This window comes from Salmo salar, chromosome ssa11, assembly GCF_905237065.1.
Source record: "Salmo salar chromosome ssa11, Ssal_v3.1, whole genome shotgun sequence".
In the NCBI taxonomy this organism is placed as follows: domain Eukaryota; kingdom Metazoa; phylum Chordata; class Actinopteri; order Salmoniformes; family Salmonidae; genus Salmo; species Salmo salar.
In genome coordinates, this window is record NC_059452.1 from 79,574,049 (window position 1) to 79,595,647 (window position 21,599).

At 43.6% G+C, this 21,599-nt stretch overlaps 1 protein-coding gene across 2 annotated transcripts; it reads left to right on the plus strand.

The window, feature by feature from the left end:
- Positions 1-4,038: 4,038 nt before the first annotated feature.
- LOC106563299 (suppressor APC domain-containing protein 2) lies at positions 4,039-20,229 on the plus strand. Of its 2 annotated transcripts, none has more exons than XM_014128786.2 (6): positions 4,039-5,120; positions 11,781-11,911; positions 14,298-14,444; positions 14,657-14,761; positions 15,057-15,194; positions 15,405-20,229. In XM_014128786.2, the coding sequence occupies exons 1-6, from the start codon at positions 4,298-4,300 to the stop codon at positions 15,531-15,533; spliced, it is 1,473 nt and encodes a 490-aa protein (XP_013984261.1). In that variant the 5' UTR covers positions 4,039-4,297; the 3' UTR covers positions 15,534-20,229. The 2 variants fall into 2 exon arrangements, with proteins under 2 accessions (XP_013984261.1, XP_013984259.1); XM_014128784.2 differs by having other exon boundaries at positions 4,041-5,120; positions 15,054-15,194.
- The last annotated feature ends 1,370 nt before the right edge of the window (positions 20,230-21,599 follow it).

A 21,599-nucleotide genomic window follows, 5' to 3' on the forward strand; every position in this document is an offset into this window, starting at 1 on the left:
AAGTATTTGACCCCTCTGCAAAACATGACTTAGTACTTGGTGGCAAAACCCTTGTTGGCAATCACAGAGGTCAGACGTTTCTTGTAGTTAGCCACCAGGTTTGCACACATCTCAGGAGGGATTTTGTCCCACTCCTCTGCAGATCTTCTCCAAGTCATTAAGGTTTCGAGGCTGACGTTTGGCAACTCGAACCTTCAGCTCCCTCCACAGATTTTCTATGGGATTAAGGTCTGGAGACTGGCTAGGCCACTCCAGGACCTTAATGTGCTTCTTCTTGAGCCACTCCTTTGTTGCTTTGGGTCATTGTCATGCTGGAATACCCATCCACGACCCATTTTCAATGAGCCTGGCTGAGGGAAGGATGTTCTCACCCAAGATTTGACGGTACATGGCCCCGTCCATCGTCCCTTTGATGCAGTGAAGTTGTCCTGTTCCCTTAGCAGAAAAACACCCCCAAAGCATAATGTTTCCACCTCCATGTTTGACGGTGGAGATGGTGTTCTTGGGGTCATAGGCAGCATTCCTCCTCCTCCAAACACGGCGAGTTGAGTTGATGTCAAAGAGCTCCATTTTGGTCTCATCTGACCACAACACTTTCACCAGTTGTCCTCTGAATCATTCTGATGTTCATTGGCAAACTTCAGACGGGCATGTATATGTATTCTTGAGCAGGGGGACCTTGCGGGCGCTGCAGGATTTCAGTCCTTTACGGCGTAGTGTGTTACCAATTGTTTTCTTGGTGACTATGGTCCCAGCTGCCTTGAGATCATTGACAAGATCCTCCCGTGTAGTTCTGGGCTGATTCCTCACCGTTCTCATGATCATTGCAACTCCACGAGATGAGATCTTGCATGGAGCCCCAGGCCGAGGGATATTGACAGTTCTTTTGTGTTTCTTCCATTTGCGAATAATCGCACCAAATGTTGTCACCTTCTCACCAAGCTGCTTGGCGATGGTCTTGTAGCCAATTCCAGTCTTGTGTAGGTCTACAATCTTGTCCCTGACATCCTTGGAGAGCTCTTTGGTCTTGGCCATGGTGGAGAGTTTGGAATCTGATTGATTGATTGCTTCTGTGGACAGATGTCTTTTTTACAGTTAACAAGCTACGGTTAGGAGCACTCCCTTTAACAGTGTGCTCCTAATCTCAGCTCGTTACCTGTATAAAAGACACCTGGGAGACAGAAATCTTTCTGATTGAGAGGGGGTCAAATACTTATTTCCCTCATTAAAATGCAAATCAATTTATAACATTTTAGACATGCGTTTTTCTGGATTTCTTTGTTGTTATTCTGTCTCTCACTGTTCAAATAAACCTACCATTAAAATTATAGACTGATCCTTTCTTTGTCAGTGGGCAAACGTTCAAAATTAGCAGCCGATCAAATACTTTCCCCCCCCACTGTATTAGGCCTATGCGAAAGGGAGACGCAAATAGAATATGATGTCCATCTAAGCATTTAGCTACACCCGCAATAACATCTGCTAAATATGTCTATGAGACCAATAACATTTGATTTGAAAAACTGGAAGAGGAAATTGTCCAAAAACTAACTTTTATTGACTGGCACAGACCCAACAAGGATATAGTGAATATGCACAGTGCGCACTCGCCAGGGATAAGGGGGATGGTCTCCGCTGGAGCCAATAAGATAGGCTATACTGTTGTTCGGTCAATTAAGTTGAGAATTGTGATAACTAAAATACAGATTCGTAGTGATTTAAAACAATTAGTGCGGGACAATTACTGCTTTTTGAGGTCGGTTCGGTTTCGGTTCTATTATTAAAAAATAATCAATGTTTTCTTTTTCAGTTTCGATAAAAAACATTTTTTACATGATTTTAGAGCCTTTTAATGTAATTTCCAAAGCCCAAAATAGTGAACATTCAATTGCCAAAACATTGAAAATATTCCATTGTCTCTTTCTGGTCCACATTGGGTTGACATCAAATAAAATAAATAGGAAATTACTATGAAATAATAAAATATATCAGTTGTGGATATTGCTTCGTTTTGATTAGATTGCTTGTCATACCTTAACATCATAATCTCATCTCTGCTTAGCCAGATAACGTTATCTATGTGCTCCCTATACTATGCTATCTTTAGTCATCCTGTTTAGCAAGGCTAACCTGCCTAAGGATGCTGCAGAGCTGTCTGACGAAATTATTTTACTAGTTCTTTAAACTAGACCAGACACTTTCACGCACTGTCTTTATCCCTCTCCCTCGTCTTTGAGTTGTGTACATGCGGCCAATGCCGTCTGTGTGTATCTAACCTAAAGTAGAACGTGTATCCATCTCTATCCATCGCTGAGCCAAGAAAACAGGCGCAATGGATTCATGTCATTGTAGTTAATTGCCACGTTTCTGCGCGGAACTAATTAGAATATTTACTTAATGAAAACTACAACTCCCTTCAGCCCAGCGTCTAACATAGTTCTTCACTTGACTTCTTCACTTGATTTCTTTCATGAGTGATTTGATTTCTCTCGAGAAATGGCGCGTTTGGCTTAGAAAAACGGAACTAAATGGAATTCAAGTAGCCTAACTGAACCGACATCGGTCAATTAGTTGTTTAATAGTCACTAACCGAACCCCCGGAATGTCGGTTAATCACCCAGTACTAAAAACAATCCACAACTTGATTTTTTTTTTTTAAAAGAAGCTAATGATCCTCTGTAGCAGTCATGCTTTAGAAATATTGTACTTATTTTTGTATAGAATGGAGTTGGCTAATTAGGTTATATACTTTTGGGAATTCAATTTCCTTTACAGAAAGCTTCCCCTGGACACAACGCCTATGATTATCTGGGAGATTTTTTAGTCTCACATGAAAATATTTCGTGTCATCAAATTGGTTGCAGTTTAGAGCCATGGGTGTATGTGCGTGACAGGGAGAGACAGAACAAGAGGAAAATGAGGAGGGAGAGGGGAGGCTGACTGAGAATTGAGGACTCAATTGCCTGACCCTGTGAACCTACCGATCAGTAAAAGAGCACTCCTCCCATTGAACAGTGCAGTCTCTCTCTCTCATGTGCACAGACACACCAGCTCTTTCTCTGTCTATGCTACTATATAGGAGAGTGCACTTGCTGACTCTAGTGGAGTAGCCAAAGGGGTTGTAAGGATAATTCCTTCCATGAATGACCAAGGCCACTGTATGTGTGTAGGACTCTATACAGTGTGCAGTTGTTAGGTCCTTTACTATAACAATCAATTTGAGCTTACCCTCAGGCATATAGTGATTCTGTTCCAACAATCAATACGCCTGCAATAGTGCTGTGTTTACTGTGAGGGGGAGCAGAAAAGGGAAGGTTGACAGGATATTAATTTATAGATCATAAATGCATACATAGCCTATGATATATATTGCAGCATCCACTGTGACAGTGAAACTAAATGACATCAATTTAAAAGTTGCACTCAAGGGATGAGATAAGAATTCAAGTCTGAGCAAGTGAGGCTTTAGGATAAAATGGGACTAGAAGCGAATGCTCTTCTCATCAATTCAGATGATCTATCTAGGCTAAATGGAGGAAAGAGGAGATTTCTTTGACTTGTGTTATAAGAACCCTTTTTCTAAAGATCTTTTATGATATTTTTGGTAATATGAAGCCTACAAAGCCCTATGTTGAACATTCTGAAAGATAAGTGGCAGTCAGTTAAAACATTTTCAATGGAATATAGCTCTGTGATACAATGTAGACTATACATTGTGTCACAATGTATCATAAGCATGATACTATGTACAAACATTGTAATAAACATATTGTAAAAAGACTGCCTCTGTTTTTTTTAAACAATAAAACCCACATGTAGGGAGGGTAAAGAAACATATTTCCCCACAATTTTTTTTCTCCTGCGGGTAGGGTATGAATCCGAGGGTGAATAACGTCCGGCTTTATGAATAACAAAAGCACAACTCAAACTTCTGCCTTCCACAACCTCCAACCAATAAGCTCACGGCAATTCTGACCATGACCAATGGCTGCGTCCCTGGACAAATCTGCGCAGACGTTTGAAGGGCGGTCCTATTGAAAAAGGTATGCTGGAGCCCCAAGACTTGGGAGGGAAAGTAGATACTTTCGTTAAGCGAAGGCATAAAGGAAAGCTGGTCGAATTTCTAATCTATTTTGGAGAAATATAGTCTATAAAGACAGGTAGGGTAGGCTACTTATAAACACATGTATTTTTGTATCACGCGTAAAGTAATAAGACGTTGGTTATAACCACATTAGTAGATATATCTTGGTGAGGTTTGATTTTGCCATCATTCAATTCAACGATTGATAACTTCATGGCTTTGATAGCAACTGATACTGATCGTAGCTGCAAATTGAACGGGCCGTCGACAATTAACGGTAGGATTGGCACAAGAAGACAAGGCAAGACAGGCATAACCGGTAAAATGCAGCCCAAAGACACTGAATATTCAACAGATGGGTTACCCAAAGCCTTTTTACACAGTTTGAGGACACTCTTTGACATCCTTGATGATGGGAAGAGAGGGTATGTGCACATATCGGAGATTGAGAGTAGATGGCATGGGGCAGATACTCATGATTTGCCCGGCGGGGTTCTGGAGTGTCTGAGGCGGGTGGCCCCACCGCATGGTTGTCTGTCATTTGAGCGCTTCGTGGCGGGGCTGCGATACTCCATGCCGAACCCGGATAACAACAACCACATAAAGGCTCAGGTTTCCCTGCACCCGAAACAAGAACTCCTGCACTCCAAACGGCACCATATGCCAGCGCAAAAACCTGCCCCGCTCTCTACCTGCTCTGTCGGAACTCGGATTGAAAACAAAGTTCGCCCACTGGGTCCAAGCAACGGGACAAATACGCATCACAAACGCGCGTCCTCACTTCAGAGTCGGTCCAGACATAATGAGGGGAACACTGGATACCCACCAGTCACCTCGGTCGTAGGTGGTCCCATGCGTTACACCAATACGGGTTATGAGAGAACAGGCAGAAGTTTGGAACGGATAACCATTGTGCCCGAAAGCGGTTCATATCGAGTGGATTCGGTTCGGAGGGGGAAGCAGGCGCATCCACAGCAGAGTCGGGTGAGGTCCACAGAGTCCCTTGCTCTCGAGTCATCAAGTCTTCAAAAACCAAGTAAGTTTGATTATCAAGATCAATAAAATCAGGACCAGTCTTCCATCATCTCTATCCATCTTTCTCTCCCCTATGTGTATGTATTTTGTTTCTCACTATGCTAAGCGATCAGTAATCGTCCTGAGCAATAAGATCAAGTGGGGTATAAACAGGTCAGGGCTATTCTGCTGCCTCAGTCTCATTGACCCAGGTGTGGAGGTAGTGTAGGAAACACACACACACCCATTACACACACTTCTGTACCAGACTGTCATCACTAAACAACTGCAGCACTAGCACCAGGTTACATGTTTAGCATCACATGCTGACTAGACTAGGTTGAAAAGCATTAAACATGCATGGCAATTTAGCTACCTAGCTTGCTGTTGCTAGCTAATTTGTCCTGCGATATAAACATTGGGTTGTTATTTTACCTGAAATGCACAAAGTCCATTACTCCAACAATTAATCCACAGATAAAAGGGTAAACTGAGTTTGTTTCTAGTAATCTCTCCTCCTTCAGGCTACTTATTTTTCTTTGGACTTTATATGGCGGTTGGCAACCAACTTTAAGGTGAATTACCACCACCAACTGGACTGGAGAGTGGACCTCAGTTCATCTTTCAATCACCCCCGTGGGTATATGCTCCTAAAAACCAATGAGGACATACACACACTTTCACACATCATATATGCTGCTGCTACTCTATTCTTATTTTACTCTTATGAGTATCTATCCTGGTGCCTATATGTACATATCTACCTCAATGACCTCATACCCCTGCACATTGATCTGGTACTGAGCCCTGGTATGCCTCTCAAATCTCTCTGCTGCAGTGAAGAGTGTGCAATTGAATAATTGACCTCCAGCTCATTCAGAGTGAGTCACAGATCATGTCTCAAATTCTTCTGGATGCTTAGCCAGAGTTTAGACTGGGCTCTGGGCTCCTCCTATTGGGATCATCAGCCCAACCTTTCCTGGTCCTTTCCTGGTCTCCCTCATTAGACTGACCTGTGTTCACTCAAGTCGGGAAAGCTATGGAGATAATCCAGCTCTCTTGCTCTCCTATGTGCACACAGGCACCCCCTCTCTCTCTCGCTTTCTCTCTCTCTCTAATGGCCCTGCTGAGTCCAAGCCTGTCTGTATCTATAACTGGGACTGTCTGGAGCTATAACAGTGTCCATGAAGCAGCCTGGAGGCCCTGGCTAGCTACTTATATCAGTGCCACAGACCCACTCTACCCACTACTCTCTGTAGAGCCATGGGATTGGAGAGGGTGGTGAATGGCAATGTAATCTCCCCCAGCAAACCCGCTGGATTAGCACAGATTACGTGCAGAGTAATTGAGGCACTGCAGCAGTGAAATCCTGCCCACCCCTGGCCAAGCTACCATTACCCTGCTCTCTCTTCTCTCGCTCTCTCTGCGTTACAAATGGCATCCTATTCCCTACATAGTGCACTACTTGGTCCTGGTCAAAACTAGTGCACTATATAGGAAATAGAGTGCTATTTGGGATGCAGACTCTTGGGGGATGTCCAAAATCATGGAGAGAGGTCATGTCTGCCCGGCTGTGGAACTCATTGAAGAGGCTGATGTGGTGTTGGAGCAGGGTAATGTGAAGAGGCTGATGTGGTGTTGGAGCAGGGTAATGTGAAGAGGCAGATGTGGTGTTAGAGCAGGGTAATGTGAAGAGGCAGATGTGGTGTTGGAGCAGGGTAATGTGAAGAGGCTGATGTGGTGTTGGAGCAGGGTAATGTGAAGAGGCAGATGTGGTGTTGGAGCAGGGTAATGTGAAGAGGCAGATGTGGTGTTGGAGCAGGGTAATGTGAAGCGGCAGATGTGGTGTTGGAGCAGGGTAATGTGAAGAGGCAGATGTGGTGTTGGAGCAGGGTAATGTGAAGAGGCTGATGTGGTGTTGGAGCAGGGTAATGTGAAGAGGCTGATGTGGTGTTGGAGCAGGGTAATGTGAAGAGGCTGATGTGGTGTTGGAGCAGGGTAATGTGAAGAGGCAGATGTGGTGTTGGAGCAGGGTAATGTGAAGAGGCTGATGTGGTGTTGGAGCAGGGTAATGTGAAGAGGCAGATGTGGTGTTGGAGCAGGGTAATGTGAAGAGGCAGATGTGGTGTTGGAGCAGGGTAATGTGAAGAGGCAGATGTGGTGTTGGAGCAGGGTAATGTGAAGAGGCTGATGTGGTGTTGGAGCAGGGTAATGGGCCAGTGGCTGGAGCTGGACAGTGGACTATGTTTAACAGAGCTACTGACCCCAATGCTTTAGTGCCCTGCCAAAGTTAAGCTGAAAGAAAGGCATAATAACAAGTATCACTTTACTGGAACACCATGAAATATTTCCCACACTCTTAAAGGCAGCTTCTGGACAATGTCACTGTGTGGGCGACATGAAGTCCATGCTATACAATGCTGAAAAAAGATGAGGAAAGATTGGGCATTTTTCATGGCTGCAGTGCCTGCTGTTCTATCTCTGTGTATTTGAGCAGTGAACTGTAGGCAGCCACGCAGGCAGGGTAGGCTGTGTGGAAGTGGTTGGACAGAGAGAGCGAGAGAGAGCTTGTCAGAGCTGGCCTTTCCGACCCGTCTGACTGCAAATTACCCATGAGGCGTGAGGAACAACTCACCTCTGGAAAAACTGTCTCTGGAGCCAGAGACCGTTTGGAGAAGCTCAGAGGAGGTGGTGTATGTCTCTTTGTTAACAACAACTTGTCCACAATCTGTAATATTAAGGAAGTCTGGAGGTTCGGCTCGCCTGAGTTAGAATACCTCATGATAAGCTGTAGACCACATTATTTACCAACAGAGTTTTCATCTTTATTTTACGTAGTTGTCTATTTACCACCACAAACCGATGCTGGCACTAAGACCGCACTCAATGAGCTGTATAAGGCCATAAGCAAACAAGAAAATGCTCACCCAGAGGAGGCGCTCCTAGTGGCCGGTGACTTTAATTCAAGAAAACTGAAATCACATTTACTCCACACACAGAGACGCATACAAAGCTCTCCCTCACCCTCCATTTGGCAAATCTGACCATAACTCTATCCTTCTGATTCCTGCTTAAAAGCAAAAACTCAAACAGGAAGTACCAGTGACATAATCAATACGGAAGTGCTCTGATGAAGCAGATGCTAAGCTATAGGACTGTTTCACTAGCACAGACTGGAATATGTTCTGGCATTCATCCGATGGCATTGAGGAGTTTACCACATCAGTCACCTGCTTCATTAATAAATGCATCGATAACTTTGTCCCCTCAGTGACTGTACATACATATCTCAACCAGAAGCCATAGATTACAGCCAACATCCACATTGAGCTAAAGGCTAGATCTGCCGGTTTCAATGAGCTAATCCCGCTACGCCCTCCGACGAACCGTTAAACAGGCAAAGTGTCAATACAGGACCAAGATCGAATCCTACTACACCAGCTCTGACGCTCGTCGGATGTGGCAGGACTTGCACACTATCATGGATTACAAACGGAAACCCAGCCGTGAGCTGTCCAGTGCCTACCAGCTAAATACTTCCTATGCGCGCTTCGAGGCTAGCAACGCTGAACTATGCATGAGAGCACCAGCTGTTTCCGGATGACTGTGTGATCACACTCTCTGTAGCCGATGTGTGTAAGACCTTTAAACAGGTTAACATTCTCAAGGCTGAAGGGCCAGACGGATTACCAGGACACGTAATGGGACCAGCTGGCAAGTGTCTTCACTGACATTTTCAACCTCTCCCTGACCCAGTCGGTAATACCTACATGTTTCAAGCACACCACCAGTCCCTGTGCTCAAGAATGCCACGGTAACCTGTCTGAATGACTATCGCCCCGTAGCACTCACATCTGTAGCCATGACATTTTTTGAAAGGCTGGTCATGGCTCACATCAACACCATCATCCCAGACACCCTGGACCCCCTCCAATTAGTATACCGCTTCAAAAGATCCACAGATGCCGCAATCTCTATTGCACTCCACACTGCCCTTTCCCTCCTGAACAAAAGGAACACCTATGTGAGAATGCAGTTCGTTGAATACAGCTCCGTGTTCAACACCATTGTGCCCTTCAAACTCATCGCTAAACTAAGGATCCTGGGATTAAACACCTCCCTCTACAACTGAATCCTTCCTGACGGGCCGCCCCCAAGTGGTTAGGGTAGGCAACAACAACTCCGCCACGCTGACCTTCAACACGAGGGCCCCTCAGGGGGGTGTGCTTAGTCACCTCCTGTACTCCCTGGTTCACCCACAACTACATGACCGCCCACAACTCCAACACCATCATTAAGTTTGCAGATGACACAACGTGGTAGGCCTGATCACCGATGACGATGAGACCAGCCTACAGGGAGGAGGTCAGAGACCTGGCAGTGTGGTGGCAGGACAACAACCTCTCCCTCAACGTCAGCAAGACAAAGGAGCTGATCGTGGACTACAGGAAACGGAGGACCGAGGATGCCCACATCCACATCAAAGGGTCTGTTGTGGAACAGGTTGAGAGCTTCAAGTTCCTTGGTGCCCACATCACTAAGGAATTATCATGGTCCACACACATCAACCCAGCCGTGAAGAGGGCACTGCAACGCCTCTTCCCCCTCAGGATGCTGAAAAGATTCACCATAGGCCCTCAGATCCTCAAAAAGTTCTACAGCTGCAGCATTGAGAGCATCTTGACTAGCTGCATCAGCGCTTAGTATGGCAACTGTTTGGCATCAGACGCAAGGCGCTACAGAGGGTAGTGCGTACATCCCAGTACATAACTGGGGCCGAGCTCCCTGCCATCCAGGACCTCTATACCAGGTGGTGTCAGAGGAAAGCCCTAAAAATTGTCAAAGACTCCAGCCACACAAGTCATAGACTGTTCTCTCTGCTACCGCACAGCAAACGGTACCGATGCACCAAGTCTGGAACCAACAGGACCCTGAACAGCTTCTACCCCCAAGCCACAAGACTGCTAAATAGTTAGTTAAACAGTTAACCAATAGCTACCCGGACTATCTGTATTGACCGTTTTTGTACTAACTCTTTTGACTCATCACATTCACTGCTGTTACTGTTTATTATCTATCCTGTTGCCTAGTCACTTTATCTCTACCTATATGTACATATCTACCTCAATTATCTCGTACCCCTGCACATCAACTCTGTACTGGTATCCCATGTATATAGGCAAGTTATCATTACTCATTGTGTATTTATTCCTTGCGTTATTATTTTTATATTTATTCCTTGTGTTATTTCTACAAAAAAAGTAGAAATGGCCATTAGGCTGTCTTTCAATTAGCAATGCTGTTTCAAGGCATGCAAATGAGGCTTACCTACACTGGTAAACAGTATCCTCTTTGGGTGCCACAGTCCAACTTGAAGATTATCTAGAGCCACTAAACTAGGTGCTCTACATATTTCCCTCCACCTCTCTGAACCCCGCATACTCCTGCCCTCAAGGAACTATCTCTCCAGTTACCGATTAACAGGATTTCTGGGAGTCCGGATACAACATGGAAACGTGTCATGTTTTCTCTGCTCTGTTATCAACTATCACCTGAACTGTTTTTATATACGTAAGTTCTTACATTTTATTCTCATCTTCCCTCAGAATTGTCATTTATCCCCATTTAATACAACCCAACCAGATAGGGGTTTTAAGGTTAGCAGGGAGGGAGGTTAGCGCCCTCGTGTGGCCACCAGCGGCACTGCAGGGTTTACAGATTTCACTATTCTGAGTAGTGGCCTCTCCCTTTTCTCTCTCTCTGACTCTTTCTCTCTCGTGTTCTCCCTCGTTCACGCACACACTCACTCACTCACTCATATACACACACACAGTCATAGACTGTTCTCTCTGCTACCGCACGGCAAGCAGTACCGATGCACCAAGTCTCATACCAACAGGATCCTGAACAACATTTACCCCCAATGCCATGGGACTGCTAAATAGTTAACCAAATAGCTACCCAGACTGCATTGACCCTCATTTGATTCATCACTTACTGTATGCTGCTGCTACTCTGTTTATTATCTATCCTGTTGCCTAGTTACTTTACCCCTACCTATATGTACATAGTACTTCATTTATCTCCTAATCCTGTACATTGACTTGTTACCCCATGTATATAGCCAAGTTGTCGTTGCTCATTTTGTGTTTGTTCCTCGTTATTTTTTAAATAATTTTTCAAAATGTTCTCTGCATTGTTGGGAAGAGCCCGTAAGTAAGCATTTCACTGTTAGTCTACACTTGTTGTTTACAAAGCAAGTGACAAATAAAATTTGATTTGATTCGACACACACAGGATTTGTTTTTTTTGGTGGCAATGTGTTAGTCTGATCTCTTTTGATTGTTGGCTGGGGGACAGTTCAGTTCTATCATAGATGGAAACCGTGATGCACTGAACACAACAGAGTGAGTCAGAACTTCTCTCAGATGTTATCTCTGGCTTTCATGTCCATCTAGCTCTATGTATTTCATACTAACATTATAGAAGTGCAGACAAGTTTGTTCTTCCTCACATCAAATGGGTATGTTTACATTGTATGTATTAATTATCCAGGTACCCAAAGCATAGTTGTACTAACCAGACAGTTGATAGCTGTGTTCCAGACCAGACCTGGATGTCAGTTGGTGAAATCCGCAAAAAACCTTTCTGACCACCCATTCCTGCCCAATTTCTGGTCCAGGTATTGTGGAGGCTGGGTTACCGAGGTCCCAGAGTGAGTCAGCCACGGGATTCACTGTCTCCAGACGCCATGGGCGGAGCCGAGATGAGCAGAGACGCCACACCATCACCAACGGGGTGGATTATGGAATGGTACTCACGCCCGCTAACACACACACACACACACACACACACACACACACACACACACACTCTGTTGCATTATGCACAGTTTTTAGAGAGGCGGTCAAACAACCATGTTCTCACTGCCAGTGAAAACAGGTATTTTGTGGTCCACAGACAACGTGAAAGTGGTCTCATACTGGTGGTCAGTGATCGGGTTTGTGTTAGGGGTCAGTTCAACTTTTTATCTAGAGGTGGAGAACAGTTTCATGGATAAACAGGCCTATCTGTTCTGTACAGACTGCAACTGCTGGAGGTCACTTTGTTTCTGTTGGCCAACACCCACCATTACCTCCCCCATTCAACCCCTCTCCCTACACCCCTCCCACCTTTCACTCAGTCCCACCCCTCTCCCCCTGTGGCCCTCCCAATCTCCTGCCCCCTTTCCATGCCTCCTCTCTCTTTCACTCGCCCTCTTTTTCTCTCTTTCTGTCCCCCTACCTCTGATTCCTCTCTGAGCCCTACTTTATCCCCCTCTCTCTGTCTTCTCCTCTCCTTCCACTCGTTCTCTGTGTGCGGTCGTAGAGGGAGCTGCTCCCCTTCCCCCCCTCTGGCCGCCTGTCCTCATTGTAATGAGCCGGGTCGGGCCCAGGGGCCTGGAAGCAGGGGATTCGCTTGGCCCACCCGGCCCAGCCTGGACAGCTGTCTGGGCAGCCTACACCACTGTCTTCATCCCTCTCAGCAGCAGTCTGTACAGCAGCAATGCGCTGCACTTTTTCCTCGGGGTGAGTGAGAACAACTCGAGGAGAGAGGCCAGGAAAGAGAAGTAAAAGCAGAGTCTTGTTTGGTCATTGAGCTGTTTCCATGTATGTGTATGTCTATTACAGGCTTGCAGATGTGTGTTGAGCTGTGTCAAAATGTAACTATAGAGTTCTGAGCAGAGTCAGGGAGAGAGAACCGCTTGTCAACCAGCTGAATATTTGACAGTTCTGTGTGTGCGGTTGATCAGTTCTGTGTGTGCGGTTGATCAGTTCTGTGTGTGCGGTTGATCAGTTCTGTGTGTGCGGTTGATCAGTTCTGTGTGTGCGGTTGATCAGTTCTGTGTGTGCGGTTGATGTGTTGTTGAAGCTAGTGGAAAGTGGCAGCTTCAGTTGGTCTTGTTGATAAGCAGTAAACTCCTGGTTGTAATATTTGTTCCTCTAGTCCTAGCAGGTGTAGTTTGTACTGTTTGGATTATCCTGATGCCCATGATATTGTACTTTGTGATTTTAGAGACGACAACATCAGCTGTGTCATGCCGGTGTCGAATGCTGTGTCATTTTAACATTTACGTTCAAGTCATTTAGCAGACGCTCTTATCCAGAGCGACCTTACAGGAGCAATTGAGGTTAGGTGTCTTGCTCAAGGGCACACCGTCGGCTCGGGAATTCAAACCACAGACCTCTCGGTTACGCTCTTAACTGCTTGGCCACCTGCAGCCCTGGTGATGTTAGCTTTGTCAGCCAGCTCCCCCCTCCCTTACCCCCCTCTCCCCTCTGCAACTTTTCCTCCCCCTGTTCTGTGTTCCCCCCCCCTCTTTACAGAGCAGATTTTCCCTGCCTGTGGCCCACCACACAAACACAGCCTGACACTCTGGGTCGCGCTTCATTCCAGGCACAACCCCACCCCCCCACCTCTCTCTGCTCTCTCTCTCTCTCTCTTTCATCCCTCGCTCTCCTCTCCTCTGTTTGCAGCTCCCATTCAACCCAGCATGGCCAGAGCTGAAAGGGGAAATGTGTTTAGTATGCAGTGATGGCACAAGAGGTTTACCCTGGCTAATTACAGTCCAGATCAGATAACAACAACAACAGTATGAGTAGACTTTGACAATACTGGTTGGTTTGGCCATTGCATTATGTCATTGGGAACAAGGCCTTTGTACAGACATGGTTTCCCCAGCGGTGATAGTGTATAGAGAGGGTGGCTGAATGCCAGGGATGGGGCCTCTGCTGTGGTACTGGAGGATAGGATGGTCAGCAGAACTCAATGCTGTCTACCGGTCACTGGGACAGGACGACCTGTTGTAGTGGCTACTGTTTACCCATTCTTAGGTCTCTGCATGGTTGCCATGGCGCCGGGCTGATCGCTGCTCTTAACATTGTCTCCTGTTGAGGTCAGGGTACCACTCCGGCACAATTGGCCCGGTGCCATCGTCTCGGAACAAAAGCGGCAGACAAATGTGCAAATAAAAGGGTGCAGATTTTCCAAGTAACCCAAAACAACATAAACATCATAAATATTGACATGCAAGCTTTTTGGGGGGCTCAGGATGAGTATAAGCTTGAGGAGCCAGGTTCGCCAAATGACGTCAGGTAAGTGACCCATGTTGACGATGACAGTAAGAGAGAATTTGACTCCCTTTCCCCCCTCCCTCCAGCTGAAGCAGATGAAGGAGTTGGAGCAGGAGAAGGACTCTCTTCTGGCCGGTCTGGACGTGGTGGAGCGGGCTAGAGAGTGGTACCAGACCCACATCCACAACGTCACAGAGAGACAGAGGCACGTGGGCCAAAGCAACCACTGCACGGTAACGACTGTTCATTAGGCAACAAACAGACGGAAACAAACTGAAACAGGGAGGGACTACTATTGAGGTTCAATAAGAAACGCTCCTTTTCGTTTTCCGTTGCATGCCCTAACGAACATGACCCAAGGCATGTATACAATTTAGTAGGAATGGATGATACAGTGAATTATCTGAAACTGTCCAGTTCTTACTCTCTTTCTCTCTCCCACCAGGATTTCTTCACAGAATCCCAGAAACAAAGTTACATGAATGTTCTGCTTCCCAAGCTGCAGGAAGTCAACCGTTGCCTTAATGACCTAATTTCCTGCTCTGGAGCGGTGAGTCTTGAAATAAGACACCTTGCCTGACTTCGTCTAACTGAGCGTCCGCACTTCTCTAAAAACGGGGGATAGTTGTCTCATATGACTGTGTAATTTCTAAGGTCAAATTGAATTCCACAGTAATTGTGAAGGGACTTATTTTCCTCTTACTGGAGTCCTCTCAGTGGCAATTAGATGTTGAGAGGTTGTTCTATGTTTTAGAAAGAGAGTATAGTCAAGCCTAAACACTAGAGTCGCTACTGAAACATGGTAATTCGTGGGGAATAATCTTTCTTTCTCTCCCTCTTAGCAGTCTTTCCCATCCTCCAGCTCCCAGCCCACGGTGATCTCCTCCAGCTCCCAGCCCACGGTGATCTCCTCCAGCTCCCAGCCTCCTGCCCCCCCACAAGCCATTCAGAGACTAAAGTACCAGAACCGCCTTCTCACCCAGGTAAACTGAACATGTCATGTCAATATACTGTAAATGTACAGATTTCCTGTACACCTCACCACCGTCCCTTTATGATGGTCTGACCTCTACCTATCTCTTCTCCCTGCTGCATTGAAGCTGTATGTCAACTCCTTTTAATGTACAGGCTTGTTTAAACTCCAAACTATCTTCTCCCCTGTCCATGTCTCTCGTCCTCCGTCCCCGGCGCAGGAGGTGACTGATAAGGGTAAGCGCATCACTCAGCTGGAGCAGGAGAAGTCTGCTCTGATCAAACAGCTGTTTGAGGCTCGCGCCCGGAGCACGCACGACAGCAGCACCATGGACTCCACCTTCATCTGAATACAGACGCCATAATACAACCACACTGGTCTCCAGCTCTATCTGACCCCCCCAGTCACAACAAGACAACTGTATCAGCTGTACCACTCCTACTGGATTCCACACTCAACTGACCACTTCTGTCATGATGAAAGCACCATGATCTTTTTACCCCGCATTGTACCACTCCCTTTGGATCTGTCCAACTGACCACTCCACTTAAAATGGCCTGCACACTAATCTGGGCCGGCCACTCCTTGAAGGGAGGGACCCCCGAGTCAACCCTCCAATGACAGTCAGCCTCACCCACTGGGCAAAAATCCAGGAACACCATAGTCTTACCACTCCTAACTGGGGCCTTCCCAGGATTCCACTCCCGCTTGATCACTCCAAGGATCTACTGTGATGCACTAGGATCCTACCTTATTGGACCAGCCTTTACGTTTACCCTCCCTCTCATCACAGTATATCCTATGTGATTGGACATCATGGACTACATTTAAAACCATTACATGGAGCTACAGGATCCATCCCTGCCAATCACCATGACAACAGCTGCTGTACAAAATACATTTGTTGGAGGGACTTCCGGACCGATACACACACCACACTAAAAATGTAGATGAAAAAGTTGATGTGCTGTGATCTACCATTCCAACACAATGTTGTTAACCATTTCATCCAGAGACTTTGATCCCGGTCACACTTTGGTAGATATTTCTCCCCTTCTATTCCAGTACACCCAGTTGAGTATCTCAAACCTTCATTGAAATGGTTGATATGAGGAGAAGCTGAGCTCCCCTGACCTGGAGGACACCATGACTGTGCGGCATCTCATTTATGTCTCTCTAATTACCCTTTAAGTGACGCACCAGTATATATAGCCTATTACCCACCATTTTAGAAGCAGAGCAGCATGTAAATGTCACATTTTGTTTCCCTTAAAGTGAATGTATTGAGAGCACCAAAAGGTGACGCATGTCCTACAAGCCAAGGGGATCTAGTAGTGGAGAGGGTAAGAGAGAAGTTTGCACGTAGAAGAGACTTGAAGATGAGAAGGATTGGGTTATATTGAATGTGCATTGAGCCCTGGTCCTCAGTGGCAGTGTGACCACTGGAGCAGGACGTGGCTCAGAGAAGAGGGCCGTTGTGTTGGCTAGTGGAATGAAAGTGACTCCTCCTTGGTTAATAGGCCTCTAATGTAATGTAATGATTCACGCAAGACTGGTATTATAGTGCCACTTCTCCTCTGTGGTGTCCTGGAGCCTTTGTGTAAAAAAAAGAATGAGTGATACCAATTTCTGTTCATCCATGTACTAACATGGTATGTGAGACTTGGTTCCCTGAGAGGTGAACACCAAGCATAGGTACAAACGCTCTTTAATGCTGTATCTCATAATGGTCCCACTAATCCAGGACAATAAACCACATGGTCAACAGGCCGTTCAGTCTTGAATCCCCTTTTTAACTGAGAAAATGTTTTTTAGTGGCTGTAGATTGCTATGTAACGCAGCTATGTGATGATGTCTGCATATCAATACTCTCTGCTGTGACTGGCTGCCTGTCTGTCTCTCCTGTTTGATTGGACGTCTTTGGTGTCGTTGTTATCTTGCTGCACATGAGTATATAAGTGAATGCCACCCTATCCTTTCCGATTTTCAATTGAAGTATTCCCATTTGACTGTGAAATAAACATGACCATATGGTGCCAATAAGGTCACATTATCAGCCACCTTTTCATCTATTTCTGTGGTGTTTTACCCTGTGATCAATTTAGCCTTGCTTTTTCATTGCTTTGTATTCCAGGGTTGATCCAGATGAGGGTCATCAGTAGTAGGGTGGTTGTAAGATGTCATATTAGCCTCTTGTTGAACAAAGTTGACTTGATTTAGAAAGCAGTCACCTCTATGTAGGTGGATGTTAGGGTCAGGATGTTGACTGGACAGCTTGTGGGTGCAGGGTGCCTCCAAGTCGGGTTTTGCATGGCACAGTTGGGAGCTTCTAAAATACGTAGGACCTGTTATATTACTCTAAATAAACTCTCCAACCTCTTTTCCAGTATAGCAGATATTTAGAAAGTGAAGGAAAATATTAATAATTCTTACTTTGGTTAAAAAAGGTTTATACAGACAGCCCACTGGGCAAATATTTCACGTTTGGATTAATATTTGATTTGTTGTTGTCAGAAAACATGAATTACATTTAAAATCAACCAAACAGTAAAACCCTCTTGTTGATTTGTGGTTGAAACCGGTGTTAAATTTAAACCATTTATGCAACATCAATCAAAGAGCCATATTTGACGCGGTGTTTACGTTGTGGGGAACAACAATGTGCGGGGTGTCTATGGAAAAATGTTGATACACAAATGTCTTAATGAGAAAGTGTGTAAGAGGACAGGTATTCGAGGACGTGCAGCTTTGTCTTGAACCAGCATTCCCTAAAACAGGAGGTGTGATGACGACGTGATTTTGGAGTTGTGGCAACGCGGGACTAGATGGCGCGTAGTAGTGCTCTTGTGTGGTGAAAGAAAACTGTCGTGTTTATCTGGCTAGAATTACTGATACATTTGTATCTGATACTCTTTCTCTCTCTTCTTTTGTAAAACTCCTTTTGTCGGTGGTTGCCTGTAAATGGCAGCGTTATATAATCACACATATAGAATAGCCCTTAACTAGTTGACTGTTATATAATCACACATATAGAATAGCCCTTAACTAGTTGACTGTTATATAATCACACATATAGAATAGCCCTTAACTAGTTGACTGTTATATAATCACACATATAGAATAGCCCTTAACTAGTTGACTGTTATATAATCACACATATAGAATAGCGCTTAACTAGTTGACTGTTATATAATCACACATATAGAATATCCCTTAACTAGTTGACTGTTATATAATCACACATATAGAATAGCCCTTAACTAGTTGACTGTTATATAATCACACATATAGAATAGCCCTTATTAACTAGTTGACTGTTATATAATCACACATATAGAATAGCCCTTATTAACTAGTTGACTGTTATATAATCACACATATAGAATAGCCCTTAACTAGTTGACTGTTATATAATCACACATATAGAATAGCCCTTATTAACTAGTTGACTGTTATATAATCACACATATAGAATAGCCCTTATTAACTAGTTGACTGTTATATAATCACACATATAGAATAGCCCTTATTAACTAGTTGACTGTTATATAATCACACATATAGAACAGCCCTTATTAACTAGTTGACTGTTATATAATCACACATATAGAATAGCCCTTAACTAGTTGACTGTTATATAATCACACATATAGAATAGCCCTTAACTAGTTGACTGTTATATAATCACACATATAGAATAGCCCTTATTAACTAGTTGACTGTTATATAATCACACATATAGAATAGCGCTTAACTAGTTGACTGTTATATAATCACACATATAGAATAGCCCTTATTAACTAGTTGACTGTTATATAATCACACATATAGAATAGCCCTTATTAACTAGTTGACTGTTATATAATCACACATATAGAATAGCTCTTAACTAGTTGACTGTTATATAATCACACATATAGAATAGCCCTTATTAACTAGTTGACTGTTATATAATCACACATATAGAATAGCCCTTAACTAGTTGACTGTTATATAATCACACATATAGAATAGCCCTTAACTAGTTGACTGTTATATAATCACACATATAGAATAGCCCTTAACTAGTTGACTGTTATATAATCACACATATAGAATAGCCCTTAACTAGTTGACTGTTATATAATCACACATATAGAATAGCCCTTATTAACTAGTTGACTGTTATATAATCACACATATAGAATAGCCCTTAACTAGTTGACTGTTATATAATCACACATATAGAATAGCCCTTATTAACTAGTTGACTGTTATATAATCACACATATAGAATAGCCCTTAACTAGTTGACTGTTATATAATCACACATATAGAATAGCCCTTAACTAGTTGACTGTTATATAATCACACATATAGAATAGCCCTTAACTAGTTGACTGTTATATAATCACACATATAGAATAGCCCTTATTAACTAGTTGACTGTTATATAATCACACATATAGAATAGCTCTTAACTAGTTGACTGTTATATAATCACACATATAGAATAGCCCTTATTAACTAGTTGACTGTTATATAATCACACATATAGAATAGCCCTTATTAACTAGTTGACTGTTATATAATCACACATATAGAATAGCCCTTATTAACTAGTTGACTGTTATATAATCACACATATAGAATAGCTCTTAACTAGTTGACTGTTATATAATCACACATATAGAATAGCCCTTATTAACTAGTTGACTGTTATATAATCACACATATAGAATAGCCCTTATTAACTAGTTGACTGTTATATAATCACACATATAGAATAGCCCTTATTAACTAGTTGACTGTTATATAATCACACATATAGAATAGCCCTTATTAACTAGTTGACTGTTATATAATCACACATATAGAATAGCCCTTAACTAGTTGACTGTTATATAATCACACATATAGAATAGCCCTTAACTAGTTGACTGTTATATAATCACACATATAGAATAGCCCTTATTAACTAGTTGACTGGTTTTGTTTCCAATTTGTTCTTTCTGATCAAATAAAAAAAGTAACCCGTGCCAAGTTGATGGACAGGTTGAAATGAATAACCTTTGATTGAGTGTGTTATTGTAAAGCTGGATGGACAGACAGTGTAACTGACCAGAGACTCCCATGGTAAATGATCTGTGCAACAATGAGAAATATTACCCATGTATCTCTTCCAGACTACTAGAAGCTACATAGAGATCTTTGTGTCTTCTGTCGAGAGATAATATAATTGGCATTAGGCTTCTCTGACAGATCAATGATGGCCATTGTATTTGATTAGGTGGACAATGCCTCACAGATTACCGTCAGACTAGGAAATGCTCTAGTGCGTTCTCGCAGTATGACATAATTCATCCAATATTCAATTTGGATTTTATTAGTTAAGATCCAACGGAGAACATTTTAATAAGTAATATAATTCTGTTTGGCCTGGACATACATCATTGAATTTATTGGGATTGGTAAAATGACTGTATGTCTTTCAAACGTTTTAGAAATGGTGAGACTGTGGGGTTTATTCATGAGACATTAGGATGTGACCAGTGAGCAAGTTGAGGAAGCTAAACTCGTAGGTATTGGGTTGGATGGTAAATGATCATGGACAAGTCATATTGACAGAGTTGTTGTGAAGATGGAGAGAGGTATGTCTGTTATAACAAGGTGTTCTGTGTTTTTTACACTAAAATCAACTGTACTAGTTGTTCAGGCTCTGGTCTTGTCCCATCTTGATCACTATCCAGAATATGTGAAGCAAAGAAAGACCTAGCAAAGTTGCAGCTTGCCCTTTCACTGCGCATGCAGAACTATCATCAACAACATGCACGGTGAGTATTTCCTGGCTGAGGGTTGACGAAACACGAACTGCTTCTTGTCTAGTTTTATGAGCAATATTACTGTGATGAAAATTCCAGATTGTCATCATAATCAAATAACTGACAGCTCAGACACCCATACGTACCCCACAAGACATACCACCAGGGGTCTCTTCACAGTCCCCAGGTCCAAAACAAATTCACGGCAAGGCACAGTATTATACAGAGCCATGATCACATTAAACTCCCTTCCATCTCCTATTACTCAAGCAAAAGCAAAATGACCTTTAAAAATGTATAAAACAACATCTCATGGCACAAGAGGGACTGTGAAATGACAAACACACGCAGACACACTATGACACGTTATTCTTTAGTTGTATTGCTTGTAATTCATTGAATTTTAAAATTGTGTGACTGTTCTTGACTATCAGTGTTTTGTTACTTGTCGTGTTTTATGTTTTTGTGTGGACCCCAGGAAGAATAGCTGCTGCTCTGGCAAAACCAAATGGGGATACTAATAAAAGCTAATGAGGATCCGAATGAATTTTATTATATATCTAATAACCATAAACAAATGAATCAACTTATGTCATTCACTTTCTTTATTACAC